Below are 20,009 nucleotides of genomic sequence, written 5' to 3'. Positions count from 1 at the left end.
CAAGGAAAGAGAGTTTCAGTTTAGAAGAATTGGGGAAATGGGCACTTCACAGGGATGAAGATGCAGAGTGGGAAGGGACAGGCTATTTAGGCTGGGAGAGAAGCTACCTTTGCCAGGTGGTGGGGGTAAGTGAGAGTTACTCCTGCCCTTCACAGGTCTTGCGTGGATGCCAGGGCTCAGAGTCCTGCCAAGTCTTACTTTAGAGTTAGTCCCAGGTTTCTCCATTAATCAGGGAAATTAATGAAAAAGGAAAAAGAATAAAGTGTTTATTCCTCAGATTGTGTCTTTAAATATACACACGAAATAGCTCAACTGAAAACAGCACGTCGCATCAACTTTCCAGAAGGTCCTTCTCTCTTGGAGTTTAACATATAGCTTGACCAGTTGTGGAAGTCTCCACCAGTTGTGACAGAAGTCCTCACCCAAGGGGCAGGTATAAGGCATCAGGCTTTTGGGTGTGAGTGTGTGTGAGACAGCGTACACAGAAACTGTCACACCCACACCCTACATACCATAGCAGGGTGGGGGCATGGGTTGTCCTTACCTTAACCTTCTCATGGCTTTCAGAAATGAGTTTGACGGTACTGGGTCCCTAATGATATGGCACACAAATGCTTAGCAGAACCAAAGGGCACCTTCCAACTTTCATTCCCTTTATCTGCCCCTCACATCTGGGGATCCTGGACTCAAACCAAGTCACAACCATGAATAAGACTTATTTCCTAAGGGGAGGCAGAGGTCATGTCTAGCCATGCCTGATCCTCAAGCTTGTGTTCACAAGTCCACACCACCTACCCATATTACCCACCTCTGGGCATTTTCTCAAGTTGCAGAACTTGGTCGCGGAATTTGGAGGAGGGGTATTCTGGTTAATAATGAGTCATGATGTTGCTCCTTTTCAAAGACTGAATTAAAAACACAACACTACATGTTATCCTGAACAATATTTAATCTCTGATATTTCAGAAGATATTTTAGGATCTTGAAGGGTCTTCAGATTGGGTTTTTGATGACGACCCTTGATCCTTGGGGTGCATTGTGGATGTTACAAAACACTGGTTAAGGGGAGGCAGCAGATGCAGCCAAGAGTGGGAGCTGGGAGCCCCAGGTTCTAGCCCCAGTTCTGCCCTAAATGACAGAGTGACTGTGGATGAGTCACTTCTCTTCCCCGACAGGGTTGAATAGGAGCTTATCTAAGGTCCCTCTCAGCTCTGGTATTCTATGAATAACTAGCAGAGAATATATTGTGTTGATTTTCCCTTGTAGGGGCTGGGGATGTTTTTAAAACCACCTAGTGGAGAAGGCTCAAACCAGTTCTTTAGTATTTATAGTCTCTGGGCTGGGGCTCCCATCTCAGTGTTGTCCCAGCCTGGAGTCGCCACTGGAGTCAGTGCGATGGGGGGCCGGGGAGCAGGAAGAACAGGAAAATTAGTCAGGGACTGCAGCACATTTTATCATTGGCTGTATTAAGCCCAGAAGTCTCCCGAGTGGAACTGGAAGTGTGCATATGTGGTCAATTATCCTGCCTTCTCAGACCAACAAGAGCTGTTCTGCAATCATTCAACCACAGGGGTGGTGGGGAGTTTAGTTAAATCCTTGGGACTAGACACAGTGAGAGGGCAGTGGATGAAGAGGTGGCAAACCAATTCCTCTTGGTCACATGCCCCTGTCCAGAAGGCCTGAACTGAGAGACCCTCGCTTCAAGCAACCTTAACGCTGCTTCTTCCAAGTCATGGGCACATTCAGTCTCGTTTGATTCTCCTCCTCAATTAGCCACCCCTCCCCACTCAGTTCTGGCCAGACTGAACTCTACCTGATGTAAGAGAATCTCCAACAAGAGCAGAATTTGGAGCAATGACTCCTTGTGTTATATAAATAGCTTCAGTGATATATACAGCCTATAATACACACACACACACACATACACACACTTGTGGAAATCATCTTCAGGATGAATTCATGTGGGTACTCATTAGCACAACCTCTCTGAACATAAACAAAATATGCTTGGACTCAAATCTCTCCCCAACAACCCAGAGAGAAAAGAACATCTGAGAGAAGCCTAGCCCTGCCCAGCCCCTAGGTTGTGAGGTGGGAAAGGCTCCTGAGTGGAGCCCTGAGCCCTTCTCGTGTAGTGCACAGAGGGTAGTGCCAGGGGTGCTGGTGGTTGGTGTCTACTCCTTCAGCAGTCCCAGCTTCTTCAGAGCCTCCCTTCTGTGCTCATCAGGGGCGCCTTTTGGGGATATCTTGACGCTGACGCAGGCGGGCCGAGGCAGCTTGTCACGACTCTGTCCTGGGTAAGAGAGGCGCTTGGAGCTCTGCTCCTGCTCCAGGTCAGCCAGCTTGCCCACCTGGATACCTGCAAAATCCTTCCCTGTGCCCAAGGAGGCAGGGCGGGGCCTGGAATTACGCAGAACACTGGGAGAGATCTTGTCCAAGAAGGAGTCCTTTCCCAGAGAGGTGCTGGTTTTGGGGCTGGGGTCTTTCTCAGCTGAGAGGTAGCTGCTCAGCCCCACGCCTGAGCGTTCCAGAGTGTTGGACTTGAAGCTCATCTGTCTCAGGCCAGAGATGTCGCTCTTCTGGAGAGCCAGCCCTGAGTCTGGCTTTGGTTGAGTCTGGGGACTATTTACCTTCGGGGCCTTAGGGATAGGAATTGGCATGGATTTGGTAGCTGCAGCCTTCCCTGGAAGGGGTTCCTGGGCGGGAATCGAAACCTTCCCTGGAGAGGATCCCTGAACTAGAGCTGGAAACAGAGCCTTCCCTGGAGAAGGTCCCAGAGCTGGAGCTGGAGCTGGAGCAGGGACAGCTGCTGAGACCTGAGGTGGAACTGCAGGCTGAGCCAGGGCGGGTGCTAGAGCCGAGGATGGGGCCTGAGCAGGAGTCTCCTTGAGTCTGATAGAGCTGCTGGGCTTGCTTAAGTGGAGACTTGGCTCATCTTGGTCCTGGGGTAGCCCCAGCTTCTCCAGGGCTTCTCTGCGGGCTTTCCGCTGCTCCTGTAGTGAGGAAGAGACTGGGCCAGAGTCTCCGGGGGTGGTCTCCGAGTGGCGGGACAGCCAATTCTGGGGATCACTGTGGAAACTGCTTCGGCTGCTCTTCAGAACAATATTGGGTGGCAGCTTCCGGGGCTTAGGAGCTGTGAGGGGAGCTGGTTGGGAATTTGGATCCTCCCCCGATGGGCGGGGAGCACCTTCAGCTCTAGGGATCTGAGGAGACAAGGCAGGAGGCCGTGGCTGTCCTGGGACCTCCTCCGAGGCTTTCTCACTGGCTTTTCGGGACATGGCTTCTGAAAAGGTTTGTCTCTTCTGGGGACTGAGCGACGCGTGCAGCTGGGGTGTGCGACCTTGCTCCCTTGGCCCCACAGGCCGGCTGCCTTCCCCAGGGCGCTCCGGCTGGGTGTCCCGGAAAGCCTCTGGTGGAGGGATGAGCACCACGTCCAAGTCAGGCGCAGCTTCCTGGGGGCCGGCTGGTGCCTGGCTGGGCTCACTGCTCCGGCTGACCCTTTTTTTCTCAGGCTCTGGTACAAGCCCTTCAGATTCTCCAGGAACGTGGCTGTTAGTCTGGGTGGTGCTTTTCCTGAGGTTCTGGTTTCTGCCAATCTGGATATTTCTGGGGAGGCTGTGGGAGCCAGACCTGAGGCTCAGGCCTTGGGGCTCTGTGGGATAGGATGAGCTGGATGGAGTCACTCTCCTTGGCTCTGGTCCTTGCTGAATGATGGTCTCCTTTGGATGTCCTGTGAGGGTCAGGGAGAACAGGCAAATAATAGTGGACAGAGGTGAGAGCCCGGTTGATAAGGGAAAGCAAATACTCCCTGAACTCTGATCTCCAACTAGCAATGGATGATTCTTTTTTCTTTGCTCTTAAAGGGGTAGCAGTCTTTTCTAGCTATCATTTAGACCAATAGACTGAAAATAACAGATTCCCTTCACTCAAGGATTGATTTTTCACGATGGTTGGGGAGAGAGCAGCTGCAGACTACTCCACATTCTTGACTCAGTCTCTCCCCAATGTGCTACAGATGCACCAGGGTTGTGGATAGATGGGGAAGTTCCCTCCAGCTACCTCAAGGCTCCCAGGTAACTGAGTCCAGTGGAAATATATGAACAGGTGATTTGTTCTTGATTCTTCCACCTTCACTCTCTTTAAGCACCTCGATGATTCTGAAAGGCCACAGCTGTCCCTGCTCCAGAGAGTAACATGGGCTCTTCCTCCCAGTAAGCTGGGCAGGCACTTCGGGCTTGCTGGGGCAGAGACATGGCCTCAAGGGGCAGTGAAGCCCCATGTCCCCATTTACTGCTCTATCCCCAAGGAGGGTCTGGCACATTGTCAACAAATATTTGCTAAATGAATAAATAATCTAGAAGGTTCCCCTCTACTGAGCCTGAACTCCACTGGCTCCCCATAATCTTTCTCACAGGGCCTCAAGGCGCTACCCGGTGCACTTAAGGGAGCCCTTCCCTCTTCTTATCTCCTGCAGTCTCCTCCTCCCCTGGGTCTCCCAGATTAGCTCTCCAGACTGACTCAGTCTCTCCAGAGCCAACCACACACCCTTTCCCGCCTCCCTTTCCCACCTCTGCAGTCCTAGGTCCTTAGAATCTCTCCCTGAGGGGATGGGAGTTGGTCAAACCCCTTTCCCACCCCAGCCTCTGATACTTCATAGAAAGACACAGGAAGCTACGTGTCAGCACTTCCTCCATCCTTCCAAGGACAAGGCTGTATTTTAGCCAGGATAATGGTAAAGACTGTGGTTGTTCCACCTGTGACCCTTGGAGCAGAGGGCAGGTGAGGCAGAATGTGGTGTACTGATTTTCTGGATTTGGCCAGAGGTGCCAGCCCAGACAGTCTCTCTTACCCTGGGGAGCAGGCTGGGTTATGGGCGGTGCTTGTGGACCTCGGGGGGTTGTGGCCGGCTCTGACTCATCAGTGGACAGTCCACTGTCAGCCTCAGTGTCCAGTGAGCCAATGGTCTCCTCTAGGAAGAGAAGACACTCCTTCTCTTCAGCAGACAGGAAGTCATAGCTGCTGTCACTCTGCAATCAATGGGGAGAGGAAGAAAAAGAAGGAGAGGGAGCTGTGAGAGGGAGCCAGTGGCTTCTCACAGAAACCAGTGGGGCCTGCAAACCACCCTGCTGAAGAGAAGGAATGCTGAAGAGCTGGAAACCTCCCCACAGTGCTACTCTGCAAACCTGCTGGAGTTGGTTCCTGAAACTGTAAACACTAGGCAGGGCTGTCCCACTAGCACCCAGCTATGGTAGCTGGGCAGGCAGATAGCAAATAACCTTTCTTTTGGGTGTAATGGTTAGGGGTAAAGATTGGAAGCACTCCAGGTTCTGATCCCAATTTCTCTGTGACCTTTGTAAAGTCTTTTACTTGGTGTATCTCTGTTTAGCTCCGAAATATATGGGCACCATAATAATTCGACCTTAGACATGAAAATTAAAAATTTTAACTTTTCTTGGTACCTGTGCATACTTGATCTGGCGTGTCAAGGACAATAGGAAGACAAACAGGCAATGCAGCCAGCTACTGACTGCCAGACCAGTGGGAGCAGCAGTATGATTAGTCACAGATAAATTTACTAAATAATTTACACTTGACTTTGAAATGCATCCCATACAGGATTTTTCTCCTTGTATATTTACTTTCTTGATGGCATTTGGCTCTGGCTAAAATTCAAATAAGCATGCATTTTTTAAGCAAATATTAACTTATGGGGGAGTATGGGGAAACGAGATGGATATGGAGCAGGAGGGGAAAGCAACCTAGTGTTAAAAAATGCATATATATATATATATATATATATATATATAATACCCAAATAGATCATTTCATTGTGAGAACGCATACAGGGATATTTGGGACAAAAGGCCATAGCCATTACAGATGGTTACTGCCCATGCTCCACCAGGCCAGGAGGATCCACGGAATAACTACTCTCCAAAGGAGAAGGAGGAAAGGAAACCCAAGAGGGCAAATGTAAGAAATTTGGCCTGAGTCCCCTCCTGCCATCTCCACCCTTCTTCCTAATATTCGGGACACTTTGGACCTGTATCTTCTTTGGACACACTCAGATGGCCAGGGAAGATTTTGAGACAGCCCTAAAAATAACCTGGGAGTGGGGAGGGGAGCTGCTGGAATAGCCTTGGGGAGACACGTGCTCATTGACTGACTGAGGCCCAAGGAATCCCTGAAGCCGGCTCCATTCAGGGGTTCCCTGAGTGAAGGTCTTTGAACTGCCCTCTTCCCCCCAAAAGAGCCTTACCACAGATAAGCCAACTCTGAATTTCTCCCTAGTGGATGATTCACTTTAAAAACCTTTAACCCCTGTCACACTCTGTGTCCTAACCATATGTCATTATTCAGATGTGGTTTCAGCCTAGTAGAAACAGGAAGATGTCTCTGTGGCCCCAGCACCCAGGGTCAAGAAGAAATTATAGACAGATGGTCTGCTCTTGGTATTTTCTTTTTGTGCTGGCTTTTTCTACTCCAGGTTTACAGATCAAAACTCACTGACTATATTACACACCCTTGACATTCAGTAGAGACCTTTATAATCCTTAAAATTTCAAATATTGCTATAGAATATAAAGCAATAAAGTATAAATTCTCAAGGATTATTATGTATGTGACAAGTATGAACAACAAAATAATGTTTTGTTGCAGAACATCTGAGATTCAAATTCTTGCACAGGAAAATTAGAATTCATTGCATGTCACTTACAAAGAGTTAAACATAGGGACTTTGGAAGACTTTCAATGTCAGCTCATAGGCTATTTATTTTCTGCATAATGAGGCAGGTGCTAAGTGCTTTTTATGCATCTCATTTACTCCCCCAAGAATCCCATGAATTGGATATTGATATTATCCCCATTTTAAAACCAAGGAGACTGAAACTTAGAGAAATTAAGCAATTTGCCCACGGTCATATAGCTTATAAGTAGAGAACCCAGAGACTTTTGGCTCCAGAACCCAGGCTCTTAATTACTCCATTCTCTGATCTTTGAATCTGCTCATTGCAGGAAACTGCAGGCATCTGTGTGTTACAAGGATCTATATTCCATTTTCCACCATGACTTCAGGTCACTGGCCCGTCCCCTTGCCTTGACTCAATACCTGCTGCATCTCACCGCGCAACCTAATGGAAATTGGTAAAAAAAAAAAAAAAATCCCGTAGCCCTCCAAGGTGGTCCCTCCTTTTTCTCTGTAGAACCAGGAGTGACTCAGAGGAAGAAAGCACCAATTGATGTTGATCCACTCTCTGACAAGGAAGATGAAAAAGAAGGTACAGTGAGCAAGGATGGGTGGTAGAGCAGGGCAGGGCAGGACAGGGGCACAGAGCGCAGGCAAGCTGGCAGGACAGAGTACGTACAGATCCAGAGTGGGTGGAGGTGGTGCTCATCATGCTGTCACAGCTGCCGAGGCGGGTCACGGGTTCTGAGCCAGGCCCGGCTGGCCACAGCTCCCTCTCGGGCATCGCCCGAAGCAAGGTGCAGGAGCGGCGAAAGGGGCTCCCAGAGGGGAAGCGAAGGGAAGCCAAGAATGTCCCAGGCTGGGCCTGAAAAGAGAAGAACAAAGCCATGAGTGAGCCGAGGCTCCCGCAAGGCTCTGCCCAGGCTCTGGAGCAGCATGGCGGCAGGGACACCAAGCAAGCAGAGAGCTAGAAGGGGGGCCATGGACAGCCATTACCTGAACCCGCGGCCTGCATGGAAGGACACATAAGCTGGCTTAAACACATGCGAAGGGAAGACTCAGGTGGTGAGGAAGCAGTCTAGTGAGAAAGGAGATTCCATTACTTCTCTTAATCACTTGCTTCTCTGAACCAGGGAGCTGAACCTACATTTTCATTATCGTAAACAAGAAATATTATTGGAGTTAATTGTTTGGGTTTTGGAGGTAGTTGGATCTGTGTTCAAATTCGAATTCAGCCATTTACAGTTACGTGACTTTAGGCAAATTCCTCCTTGAGTCTCTTTTTCTTCATTAAATAGGGCTATTGAAAGGATTAAAAGAGAGAACACTTAGGACAGTTCAGTTTGTATTAAATACTCATATACCTAATAAATAACTACATCTGTTCTTGTAACAATAAAAAGACAGCATCTATCTAGGATCAAACTAAATCGAAGCAAAGGAAACAAGAGCATAGAAAAGAGGGGTTATGGCTAAACCAGAGACTATAGGCTAAAGAGAAGGAATAGGGCCCTTTATAGTGTCTGCATCATAGGGTTGTCTTGAGGATACAGTGAAATACTCCATGTAAATTACTTTGCACAGTGCATGGCCCAGTAATTGTTAGCTGCTATTATGGTCAACATCATCTACATCATCACAACCACCACCATCACCACCACCATCACCATCATCTCCCTAGCCTGGGAAACATGTGAATAGCACCTGCAGTGGTTGAGCAAACCCAATTTCCCTCTTGTGCATCATCTCCTCCTCTGTTGTTGCAAAGAGGGTCGCTAGCCTGTGTCAAATGAGCAAAAGAAATGCCCCTTGTGATCTCCTCCCAACTCCAGCTCCGAGGGAAAAAGTTTCAAGTTCACTGTGACAATAGTAGTAGCAGAAGAAGGCAGTGCCTTCTTCCTTCTGAAAGTCCCAAGCATTTTCATATGCCTGTTTGTGGAAACATTCCACCAGAGTTGGGCAGGCCAGGGGTGACTTTCTTATGTTAAAGTGAAACTCGAAAAGAATTAAGATTAAGAGGCATTACCAATGTCAAAACGAGTTGGGGGAGAGCTAGAATCAGAACATAGTTTGCCTGACTCTGAATCCATGTTTTCTCCCCAATGCCATGTTATGTTTTACCATCTCTCTAATCTTCCCAAAAGTAGGTAAAATGTCCTAGAAAATGTGTTCTCTTTGAGATCTTGGGGCTTGGGGTTTGGATGCCAGGGCAGGTATCCTCTTGGCCTCTGCCAACAATTGCTTCCAGTACCAAAGTCAGGTTTGGGCTGGGTTGGGTGAGTCAGCCTGCCGATCATACAGAGCTGCCAAGAATAAAGACTCATGGAGCTCCTTTCCTGTTTGGGAGGAGTCCTTCAAGTGGGGCAGATGGGGAGGGGCAGGACACAGGAGAGGAAGAGGGAAGATCCCTAACGAGCCAGACACATGCGGTTCATGAGGGTCTAGAGCCTATTAGGCGATAAGGAGGAAATCAGAGGGTGCAGAGAAATCAAAGAAGCCCAGTGATAAATCAACATTAGGTGAGACAGCTGTTAGGGTTCTTTCATGAGGTTAGTTCCCCAATACCCAGAAACCCAAAGAAACAGGAACAGGAGAGGTCACGTGGATGAAATTCTGTCATCTCAGCTATCTACTCCATTAACGACTATCCAGGCTCAGAGAGTACTAACCCATTTCTAACATTCTCTAGGGTTAAGGCCATTATAGCCATGGGAATCCATGTCTCATAGGCCTGGGCATACAGAAGACACTCAGAAAATGCTGGATGAATGAACTTGTCATCTGTTCTAATGTCTACTGGGTTGAGCTGTTGGAAGGCTTCTTCTTGACTTCTAAATTACCATTTCCTGCTTTTTCTTAAATATTTTATTTCCCAGAGAATATATGGCTCAGTGGGATTTGAGCAATGTTTTCAGTTAAACTAATATTTATGAGCATCTAACAGTCACTGGAGGTACAAAACTGAATAACACAAAAGCCTTGTCTTCGAGAAGCAAGCATAGATCCAAGGGTCATGTTTTCAGCCCTAGTTTTCTAACCTGTAAAATTGGGGCAGTGAATATTTAGAGTGACTTTTTTAATTAATATAATATTTGCTGTGAATGGGTGAACAGATGCTGCCTCTTCCTTTCAAAGAAAATTACTACCCTTGTTCTTGGTACTTTATAGTGGTTTGCTAGCCTCTCTTTCCTCCCAGAGAAGCCTATCACTCTATCACTTTAGGAAACCCCTCTAGGATTGCCAGAAGCAACTAGAAGAGATTAAAAACAACAGAAATAGCACCACCTTACAGTTTACAAAGTGCTTTCAGATATCCTCATTACATCTTAAGAATGAACTCATAACATAAATAGGAAATGACATTTTCTTCATTTTACAGGTGAGAAACCTAGGTCTCTTCTCACTACCACTTCCTAACCTACATCTACATACATAAGAGAGCTAATGGATTCCAGGCCCCTCAGAGGGCATCCCAGGGATTTTCCAGATGCAAGAGTAGCCCCTACCAAAGAAGGGTCATTGGCTACCCCTGAATAAATACTAAACCCTAGGGACATCCTTCTCCTTTTACTTCATACCTTAAACTCTGTAAACTATCTGGTTCAGCTTTAGGCCCGCTTAATGCCCCCCAAACAGATGGATATTTCCAAAGAGTCTAGAAATGACACCAAGTGCCACTGAAGATCATGCTGTCGTAATCACTGCAGAGGTTAATTTGAACCTGAAACCAAAGCTGGATGAGCCCTAAGGAACTTGCACCTCATCTTCACACCTACTTTTCTGACCCAAAGGGTTTTGACTGTAAAAAGGTTTTTACCCCACCTTCTACCCTCCATTACAACTTGGCTTCACCTTAATGCTTCATTTCCTTCGACTAACTTTACAACCTTGAAACTTGAAGGCTAATTCTGGGCAGCCATCGAAACCTGAGGTATTTCTGCCTGATAAGAAGCCTGAGAAACAAGCAAAACACTCAAGGTGAGAATTTGGTATCTTTTAACCCTTGCCCTCTTTAAGGGGCTTATGGGGTGAAGGGAATGGGTTAAAAAATATCACAGCCTATATAGTTAGGGCCGCCCATCCGAAGACACATTAAACATTAACTACTCTACTGAAACTAGCCAAGGCTTGGAGGAGAGTAAATAAATACTCAGCATGTGAGGTTTTGGCATCTGGAGGGGGTGGGATGGGGAAAGGCTCCAATCCCATTCCAGTTTGGCTTCTCCATACCTTCTAAATAGACCCAAGCCCCCCTTAGCACCCTCCTCCCACAAGCCCACCCCTGTATCTTCCAAGAGCTCAGTCTATTGGTCAAAGACAAAGAGGTTTCCTACTTTTCTCACACCAGGTATCTCTGCTTTTTTTTTCTGACTGCCCAGAAATGTGCCTCAGGTTGGAAACATCCTATGAAAAACACCAGGAAGACTAAAAGTTGCACTGTGTGCATATCCCTCTTCATGCACATATGGGCAAGTTTCTGCATGTGTTTAGGCAACCAAATAATCTCTTTCACCAGTGGGCTTAAGGGAAAGAGTAGGTAGAAGTACTCTTTGCACAGAGGACTTTGTTAGATGCTGCAGATTATCTTGACTGCTGACAAGTTCACAATCTATGACAAATTCAGTGCTCGGTCAGTGAGTGTGGTAGGCTGGTTCTGTGGTGTAGAGTAAGCTAAAGCCTAAAGCTCCAGTCGCCAGGAGTGGAAATGTGATATATTCACTTGGAACTTGTCCTCCTGCTTCCCTCTTCCCTGCAGCAGGAGGAAAATAGTCAAAGCTAGGGACCAGAGTGTTAACCCCCAAGGTGGGTAACAGAGAGCTTTCTACTGACCCAACTTTTACATCTAGCTTCCTTGGGAGGTAAACTGGCCACCATGTGCCAACTGGGACAGCTGAAGGAAGACAAAGTAAAACCTAAACTGGTCTGGTTCTCCTTTCTGTGTACTCTGCCACAATACTTTAACCTGGCCCCACTTAGAACTCCAGCCAGACTGACATGCTGTCATGAAATATTAATGTGGGTGAGGCCTCAGCACAGCCAAGTAGCTTTCTGTTTGCTGGTCTCCATATGTATTAATAGGCAAAGTTAGAAAATTAACTGAGTTCAATCCAAATAAACTTGACTTTGCAACTAGATTATCCATGGGATTTCCAAAGATGAGCTGGTGGCCTGAACTGGAGTTTTTCCCCAATGTGCCCAAACATCACATCCCCTTACAAACAACCTAACATGGCTCATACCTTACACATCTGTCCACAGAGCACTTCATTATCACACTACCATAACCCAACACACACATGCTGCATCCGTAATTTAAATAAAAATAGACATCTAGTTGATAAAGGCATGAAAGAATTTCCTGGTATAAATGCAATGCAGGACCAAAGAGGCAACCCCCTACTTTGATTGCCTCCATTGTAACTATTCTCTTCCAAAGTCACAAACCAATTTTAACTTCTCAGAGATGGAAATTTCCAAAACAAACTTTTATTCTTTTTTCCTTGTCTGCACAATATGTGTATCCAACCTAAAAAGCCAAATGAGACAGAAGGTGCATCCCAACCTAGTCTCCGGAAAAAAATACTCCAATCTCAAGAAGCTACCAATCTACCCTGACCACAGGCTGGACTAAGAGAAGTGAGGAACAGACAGGAAAGTCCCCCTGGCTGGGATATAGAGTAGAGGGACCCCTGCAACCCAGTAGCTCTGACTTTATCCGGAACCCCTCCTCTTACTACAGAATAAGTAACAGCTGGTTAGTGATTAACTCACCTTCGCTGGGTAGGGGGCTGAAGAGAGAAAAGGAATAGCCCTTTTATTTCAGAGGGCAAAGATGAGAGAGAGAGACTGCTTCCCCAGCCTCCTGTTTTCTTCTTTTGACCTTCTCCTGACTTACCTAGACAGGTAAATGCTTCATATGTGCTGCCCCACCCCAGCCTGCCACTGACTCTCAGCCAATCCCAGCCTCCCCTCCCTACTTCTCATTCCAGCTGTTTCTCCCTGGAGGGCGTGGGAAGGAAATGGGCAGGGCGGTACTGCTCTCACCTAACCAATCAGCTCTTGCCCCCCCTTAGAGTCAACAGAAAGCCTTACCAAAAAAAAAAAAAAAAAAAAAGAGAGCTGGAAGGAAGGAGGAGGTGCTGTTGACACGAGACTGTAAGAAAGGAAGCAAAAGATAGTACTTATTATTTTTAAATCTTGATCTGAAGAAGCATAGAAAGCCCACGGGGCAGCATACTTTTCTATGGTTCTCTTTGAAACTTGATTTCTCTTCTAGAACCACCGGCTTCTACCTGGAGCTAAGAATTCCTCTGAATTCCCAAGTTAAATTCCTTTGTGGCTAGTTTTTGCTACTAGCTTTCCTAGTCCTCCAGAATCACTTTCATCCCCAAGCCTAGAAGCTCATAATTTTAGCAACTCAACTCAAGACCACTGAGGAGGGTGTCTTAAGGTTGGGGATGCCTTTAGCTGAGACACCTTTCCCCACCTCTGGCCAGTGACCTTTTTGGCTTCATTTATTTCTGGGGAAAATGAAGCCATTTGTTTCCACCAAGAGGTCCCTGTCCTGATGAGAAAGTGACTGAGCAGTCCTATATGAGGGAACATACACTCTGTCATTTGGGTCTCTGCTCTCTTTCAAATGTTTATGGAAGGTGGTAAAGAATTTTACATAAAAACAAAATAAGCTACCAACCTGTTTAGCAACTCTTGTCTCCTTACATGGCAGATTTTTGGCACCTGTAGTGAAAACACCTAAAGGGAGTAAAGAGAATCTCAGTCTGCTTGGGATAGAAGAGCGCATGCTTTGAGGAACAAAACCCCACCACCCTCCACTGCTCCAGATATCGGCCATTCGTACCAGGTATGATTTTTGCCTGGAACCTGTTTTTTCCTGGATGCATCCTATCCTTGATACCTATCAACTTTGAAGGAACTTCACTTACTAGCATAAAAATGACAGGAAGAAAAATTAAAATTGATGCACATAACAATTATAGACGTTTATTAAGCTCTAGCCTGAATACTATATGCTAGGTATTGTGTTAAGCATTTTCATGCATCATTTCATTTACTGCTTATATCAACTTTAAAAAGTAGACACTATTAATTTCTAAATTTTATAGGTGAGGAAATGGAGGACAGAGATGTTAAATTACTTGGCTAAGATCACATGGCTAGAAAGTGACAGCGCAGCAATTTCATTCAGACAATCTGGCACCAAGCTTGCCATGCTTCAGCACAATGCCAATCTGCCTCTATTTTGGAGAAGATTCCAAGTGGGAAACATGGAATACACAGATACTTCACAGGTCTAATTGTAACAGAGTCATCCTTCTCCATCTCACTTCTTACTTGTAGCCACACACATGTTTTATAACAAGATGACACATGACTTCCATCTTTTCTGTGATCATAGTTGAGTAGGAAGTAAGAAGTGCACTGATCCTGGGCCAAGAGAGAGGAGAGTGAGGAGAATGGAGGTTTGAGGAAGCCTGGGACAACCCAGTCCCTTATCAGTAGCATATGAATAGTAGAGCTGACTGAGCATTTCAGGGCAATGACTTTTCTTCCTGATGTGTCACTCAAACATGTGTAATGTCCTAATACTAACAAAACAGGAAAGGCATCTCCAAATCATCTCCAAACATCAGTGCAACTAGTTACGTCAATGGATGGAGACAATACATTTGATTCAACTTCTGGTTGTGTGATTTGAACACTTGCTAAAAAAAAATGAATTGACTTAAGAGCATTCACCTTAAAAGTGATAGTAGGCATGGTCTTATTTGTGAACAGACACAGTTTTTCAGTTTTAAAGAAAATTAGAATAATCTGGGGTGGGGGTTACTATCTTTTCCAGATACAAGCAGAGAGCTAAGAGAGCTAAACAAAATCGGTCTGTTCTTCTTTTTCCTTTCAGACCTCTGCTTTTGAAAATTATGAAATATTTAAGATATACCAGCTTAACAAACACTACTGTAACTAACACCAGCTTAAGAAATAAAACATTAACATTACAGGTGAGGTTCCCTACAAGGCCCCACCCTCACCCCTAGAGGACACATACACTTCAGCCGTAATAAATCACTATCCTGAATTTGGTGTTTCTTAATCTCCATGTCTTCATTTTCCCTAAGATCTTTCTTGTTTTTGCTTTGCATCTGGACAAACACCAAATCTCTAAGGTTCGAAGGGAATTGAGAAGGAGGCCTGGCCTAGAGAAAAGAGAGGACTTCTCTAATCCGAATACCTAAAAGAATGAAGCCTCATGGTTGATGTAGGTTATCATTTGAGGGGCAGTGCGTGTCTTTGCTCATTGTGTGTGAATTCCTGTTTGATGACCAACTCTGTGCAATCTAATTATGGTCCAGGCTTATCTGACTCACCTACTTCCTCACTCCTTCTCCATCCTTCCATGCTGGGTGGTGCAGAGACTAGTTTACTGTTTCCTCTCTTAGTACAGTCTCTCCACTGTGGCGCCTCACTTCCCCTACCCAAACACGTGCGTGCTCACATGTATATACACACACACGCACACACGCACACACACACACCACTTTGAAACCATAATATATGTCTTAGGATGGTTATTGGTCAGCCCGTCCTCTCTGGGTTTCTTCTGAAGTTGGACTCTCCATAAGATAGTTGTGGACCTTTGTTATAACCATTCCAGGCACTTATTCACTCACATTACAGTTACCAGAGTCTTTCTTCACCCTCTCCTTTCCAAAGGAGAAGTTCAGTTAGTTTGAACATATATTATCACCAGCCCTAGCAAACACTGAGTGCCATGAGCATCATGATATTGGGCTTGATACTAGATGTTAAGGCTCTGAGTGTGTCCTCTAAAATATCGGGAGGAGGAAAGATTTTATTCTTCAAGTATGGACTAGGGAACCAAGAGCTTGCTTTGAAGAGAACCCAGCTAGGGATTAAGACTTAGGGCAATTATAATTTGGCTATAAACCAGGGAATTGATAGGCCAGATTAGAACATCAAATAAATCACCAACTTCTCACCAAAGTGATATTACTGTTAAGCCTATAATAATTAGTTGTGAGCTATAGAGTATAATTAAGTGGATTTGGATGAAGGAGTTCTGAAATTATTTAGTCATTAAGTAGTTTTCTCTTTATTTTTTTCTGTTTTGGGAGCATTCCTGCCCTAGCCACCACCCTGCCCCACCTACCATGGAAATTTGGAGGATTTAGCAGTCCTTTTCCTCCCAGTGCTAAGGAAAGTTTGAAGGGTGAGATCATCTATTAGCATTAGAGAGCTTTTTGTAAAGGACATCAAATCCCAACATGTTCATCTTGATCATGCCCTTTAAATCTGTCGCCTCTTCTCCATCCTTAGCCTAGCTAATTGCACCACTAGACCTTCTCTCACTCAGCCTTAATTCTCATAGCAATCCTCCCAGATCTCCTGTGAGATAGCTCATATATCTGCTTCCATTTCTTCATCCTAAATACCCTGGTTCAGAACTTCACTATGTGCTGTATCATTGACTATTGGAGATGGAAGAGACTACAGAAATTACTCATTACACAGCTTCCATTTTATAGATGCATATCCCAATTGTCATTCTTCTCTGTAAGCTACTTTGATGGACCTTCAGAGCATTTAGAGTGAAAATAAAAAGACTTTCCTGCACTGGTCCTACATGGTTCTCCCATCACATTTTCATCTATGTTCTGCAGCCAAATCCATTTTTTTTTCTGTTTCTGGACCTTTGCACATCCCTTTGCTTGGACCCCTTCTGTTCCTTGTCCTCCTGACTTAGTCTTACACTTCCTCCAAGTTTCAGTTCAGGCACCATCTTCTTTTGGAATAGGATATTAGGTAGTGCCTCACTGCAGTCTTTTCAGACAATGTACAAATTTCTAGGTTTAGCCCACTTGGATGTAACTGTTCTCTGTCTTTCCCATAAATTTTGGAGTCGTAAGGGGCACCAAATTTTTCAATGTACAGTTCTTCTACTATAATGGTTATATATCAATGCCAAAACTGATGATGGGCTTTTTGGCAACTGTAGTCCTTTGCTAAAGAAATTTGCCCTAAAAAATTCAGTTTTTGAGGCGGGTCAGTAGATAGAAAGTTCACTTACCATGTTTTTCCAAATCTTGTCCTTTGACATAATTCACAGAAGTAATAGATGTTGGCTCATCAGGATTATTTTCAGACATTTTTGACCTTTTCATGACATGAATATGTTTGAGACTGAGCTGCCTATGAAGGCTACTAGTTGATGATGCTTTGCATTGCAATGGTTTAAAATATATCTGGCTATGAGTTGACTGGTTTCTTTCTCTTTCTTAAAATACTTCCAACATTCTTTGTAATTTTACTCATTATTATGAATATCTAAAAATTGTTTAATAAATAACAAATACCAATTTACAAAGAATTGTAGCTTCTAGTGAACACTCAAATACTGGAAGATAACAATGAAGAGTATTGGAGAGCATTCAAATAGCATAACATTTGAATCTCCTAACAAGGTTAACATCTCTACACTGAGCTAAATTGCCAAATTTAAAGATTTATTTTGCTTCCAAAACTTATTTCTTTTTACAACCCTCACACAACTTGCATAAGTATATTAGGTATATAAATTTAATAATATTTATTTTATTTGCTAGAATGACTCATCTGCTGTTCTGTTAGCAGATGGAACCACGCAAGGCACACTTATAACATGGCAACAGCTATCAGCAAGGCTGCTTGATTACATGGTACTGCTTCTCTCCTACCTGCTAGTGTCCAAGTTCTCAACACATCAACTGTAACTTTCTTTTCCACTTATCCACATTTTCTGTTCTTGACTTGATGTCATTGGGTTCCTTCAAACCAGTGTCATCTCCACGTTGGGCAGAATTTACAATGGGCAGATTGGACCACTATAAATTCATGAATAACAACCTCAAATGAGCACTCCACTTTGCCAGGCAATTACCAGATTTCTCTAGAAAGCTGGCGTTCCTTTTTTACAGACCTCTCTTTCTTCTCTCTCCGCAAGCTTTCTACCCCTTTTTTCCTCCCTTCATTTTCAGATAGTCTTTGCCAGAGAATTCAGTGAGAAAACGAAGCAGCCAAGTGGAAGGAACTCCATCTTCCCATCATCAAATTTACCAGCCTACCTTTCTTTGCACCGATCTTCTCCTTACCATTTGTTACAACAAAGAAAATATTCTTTCTCTAAAGTCCTATCCATATGTGCCCCTTCAACATTCTCTTTCCTACATGACCGTTTTTTAATTATTAACTTTACTTTTAAATTTCCAAAATTTACAGAAACTCTATATCCTCCAAGCAACAGTTACACCACTCCCCCTTCCTCTATCCCCTATTAATCTATACTTATTGTCTTTGTGAATTAGCTATGTCTAGATATTTCATAGCAGTGAAACTGATTATACAGTAGTTATCCTTTTATGTCTGGCTTATCTCACTCAACATGATGTCTCTGAGGTTCATCCATATTAACGCATGTCTCAGAACTTCATTCCTTCTTGCAGCTGAATAATATTCCACTCTATGTTACATGATCATTTTGACCTTTCTACTAAAATAACCCTTTTTTTTTAATTAGAATTCAGATATACCAAACTATGGTGTACTCTCTCTGGAGTCAAACTGCATGATTTGATTCCCTGCTTCTCCACTTTCTGGCTGCAAGGCCTTGGTTATGTAACCTTTTGAAGCCTCAGTTACCCTATCTATAAAATTGAATTGGTGATACTGCTAATACATGTAAAGCACTCAGAAAGGCACTCAGCATGTATGAGTTGCTGGTAATTAAAATCTTTGAAAAACCTTTCCTTGAATCCACGTCCCCTCTGTTTCTCTTCATGTTCCCTGGCTCCCCGTCACGGAGACATTTCTTAAGTTGTCTACATATGGTGAATCCATTTCCTTACATTCCATTCAATCTTTTAAAAATTTTTATTAGGATATTCATCAAAGTTTTGCTTACGCATAAACAGCAAAAACAAGACTTGTTATAAATCAGCTATATCTGATACACACAAATACATCATTTCCTGCTTTCCAGATTCTTTTGGTATGCATTTCTATGTAACACTTTTATATTGCTGTGCCTGTATTTTCCAGTTTCAGACATTTTCTCCTGACTTTCTACTATGCAAGATGAGGATTTTTCTCTCTTTTATGTAGTAACAACTGTCTGTCCCTATCACATCTACACCCACACTCTCACCCACATACTTCCTTTCCCCTATCCTCCCAATACAGTTAAATTGTAATTCTAGTAAGATTAATTTTTCAGTGTTTCCCTTTATGATTACATAAATGTTACTGACAATAGTATACCATGAAATATACTACAGTCATTCTTTCTTTTCTATCTTTTTGGCCCCCCTACCTATTGTGTAAATCGCCTTTCAACACATTCAAATGTATTAGGTATTTCATCAATTTCATCCTGAAGAGATCTTTTCCACAGTGTTCTGATCTGCTTCCATTTGGACATGTTGCTCTCTAGCCTGTTGCATGGCTGTCATTTTGATATCAGTCTTCATCATCATCAGTCTTCAAAAACCCCTTTGCCAGATTCCCTGGATCCCATACTTTCTCTTTCTTGGGTTAGTTTTCTCATTTTGGCAGAACACATTCTCCAGTAATTTCCTCAGAAAGAGTACATGAGATCTTGTGTGTCTGAAAATATTTCCATTCTATCTTCATATTTGATATTAGCTGAGTGTAGAATTTTAGATTAATATCTTCTAGTTTCCAGTGTTGCTGTAGAAAAACAAAAAAAACTTTTCTGATTCTAACTTTCAATATCTTCTTTTTATCATCAGTATCCTGAAATTTTTATAATGATGTTTTTTGGTGTGGATCTATGTACAGCATTGGGTACTCTGTGAATTCTTTCAAACTGGGAACTCATGATCTTCGGTTTTGTGCTATTTTCTTGAATTATTTATTTGATGATTTCCTTCTGTGCTGGTTTGGATGTAGTATGTTCCCCAAAACATCATGTTCTTTGATGCAATCTTGTGGGGTCAGTTATATTAGTGTTGATTAGGTTAGAACCTTTTTGATTGTTTCCATGGAGATGTGACTAGTAACACCTTTGAATAGAGTGTGACCTGTTGATGGGACTGTTTCCATGCAGGTGTGGCCCTGCCCATTCAGCTTGGGTCTTGATTTAACTCCTGGAGCCTTATAAAAGCTCAGAAACAGAAGGACTTCAGAGAAGCTGCAGCTGAGACACACATTTTGAAGTCAGCCATTGGAAGCTGACACTGACATTTTGGAGAACGCTATTTCGAAACGCAACTTGGGAGCAAGCAGA

At 44.1% G+C, this 20,009-nt stretch overlaps 1 protein-coding gene and 1 long non-coding RNA gene across 6 annotated transcripts; one reads left to right on the top strand and one right to left on the bottom strand.

Annotated features, from left to right (window-relative positions):
• Positions 1 to 241: 241 nt before the first annotated feature.
• C2H1orf116 (chromosome 2 C1orf116 homolog) lies at positions 242 to 12,608 on the bottom strand. 5 transcript variants are annotated; one of them, XM_037824853.1, is made up of 4 exons: positions 12,461 to 12,608; positions 7,368 to 7,988; positions 4,850 to 5,027; positions 242 to 3,730 (listed from the first exon to the last, which is right to left on the bottom strand). In XM_037824853.1, the coding sequence occupies exons 2-4, from the start codon at positions 7,575 to 7,577 to the stop codon at positions 2,175 to 2,177; spliced, it is 1,944 nt and encodes a 647-aa protein (XP_037680781.1). In that variant the 5' UTR covers positions 7,578 to 7,988; positions 12,461 to 12,608; the 3' UTR covers positions 242 to 2,174. The 5 variants fall into 5 exon arrangements, with proteins under 5 accessions (XP_037680781.1, XP_037680782.1, XP_037680784.1 ...); XM_037824854.1 differs by having other exon boundaries at positions 7,368 to 7,766; XM_037824856.1 differs by having other exon boundaries at positions 7,368 to 7,553.
• LOC119526057 lies at positions 3,202 to 19,889 on the top strand. Its single transcript, XR_005215092.1, has 3 exons — positions 3,202 to 3,291; positions 13,416 to 13,550; positions 19,830 to 19,889. It is a non-coding gene; the product is annotated as an uncharacterized LOC119526057 (long non-coding RNA).
• The last annotated feature ends 120 nt before the right edge of the window (positions 19,890 to 20,009 follow it).

Source organism: Choloepus didactylus, chromosome 2 (genome assembly GCF_015220235.1).
Source record: "Choloepus didactylus isolate mChoDid1 chromosome 2, mChoDid1.pri, whole genome shotgun sequence".
In the NCBI taxonomy this organism is placed as follows: Eukaryota; Metazoa; Chordata; class Mammalia; order Pilosa; family Megalonychidae; genus Choloepus; species Choloepus didactylus.
The sequence above is the reverse complement of the archived record's forward strand: the minus strand, read 5'-3'. Positions and strand labels throughout refer to the sequence as shown.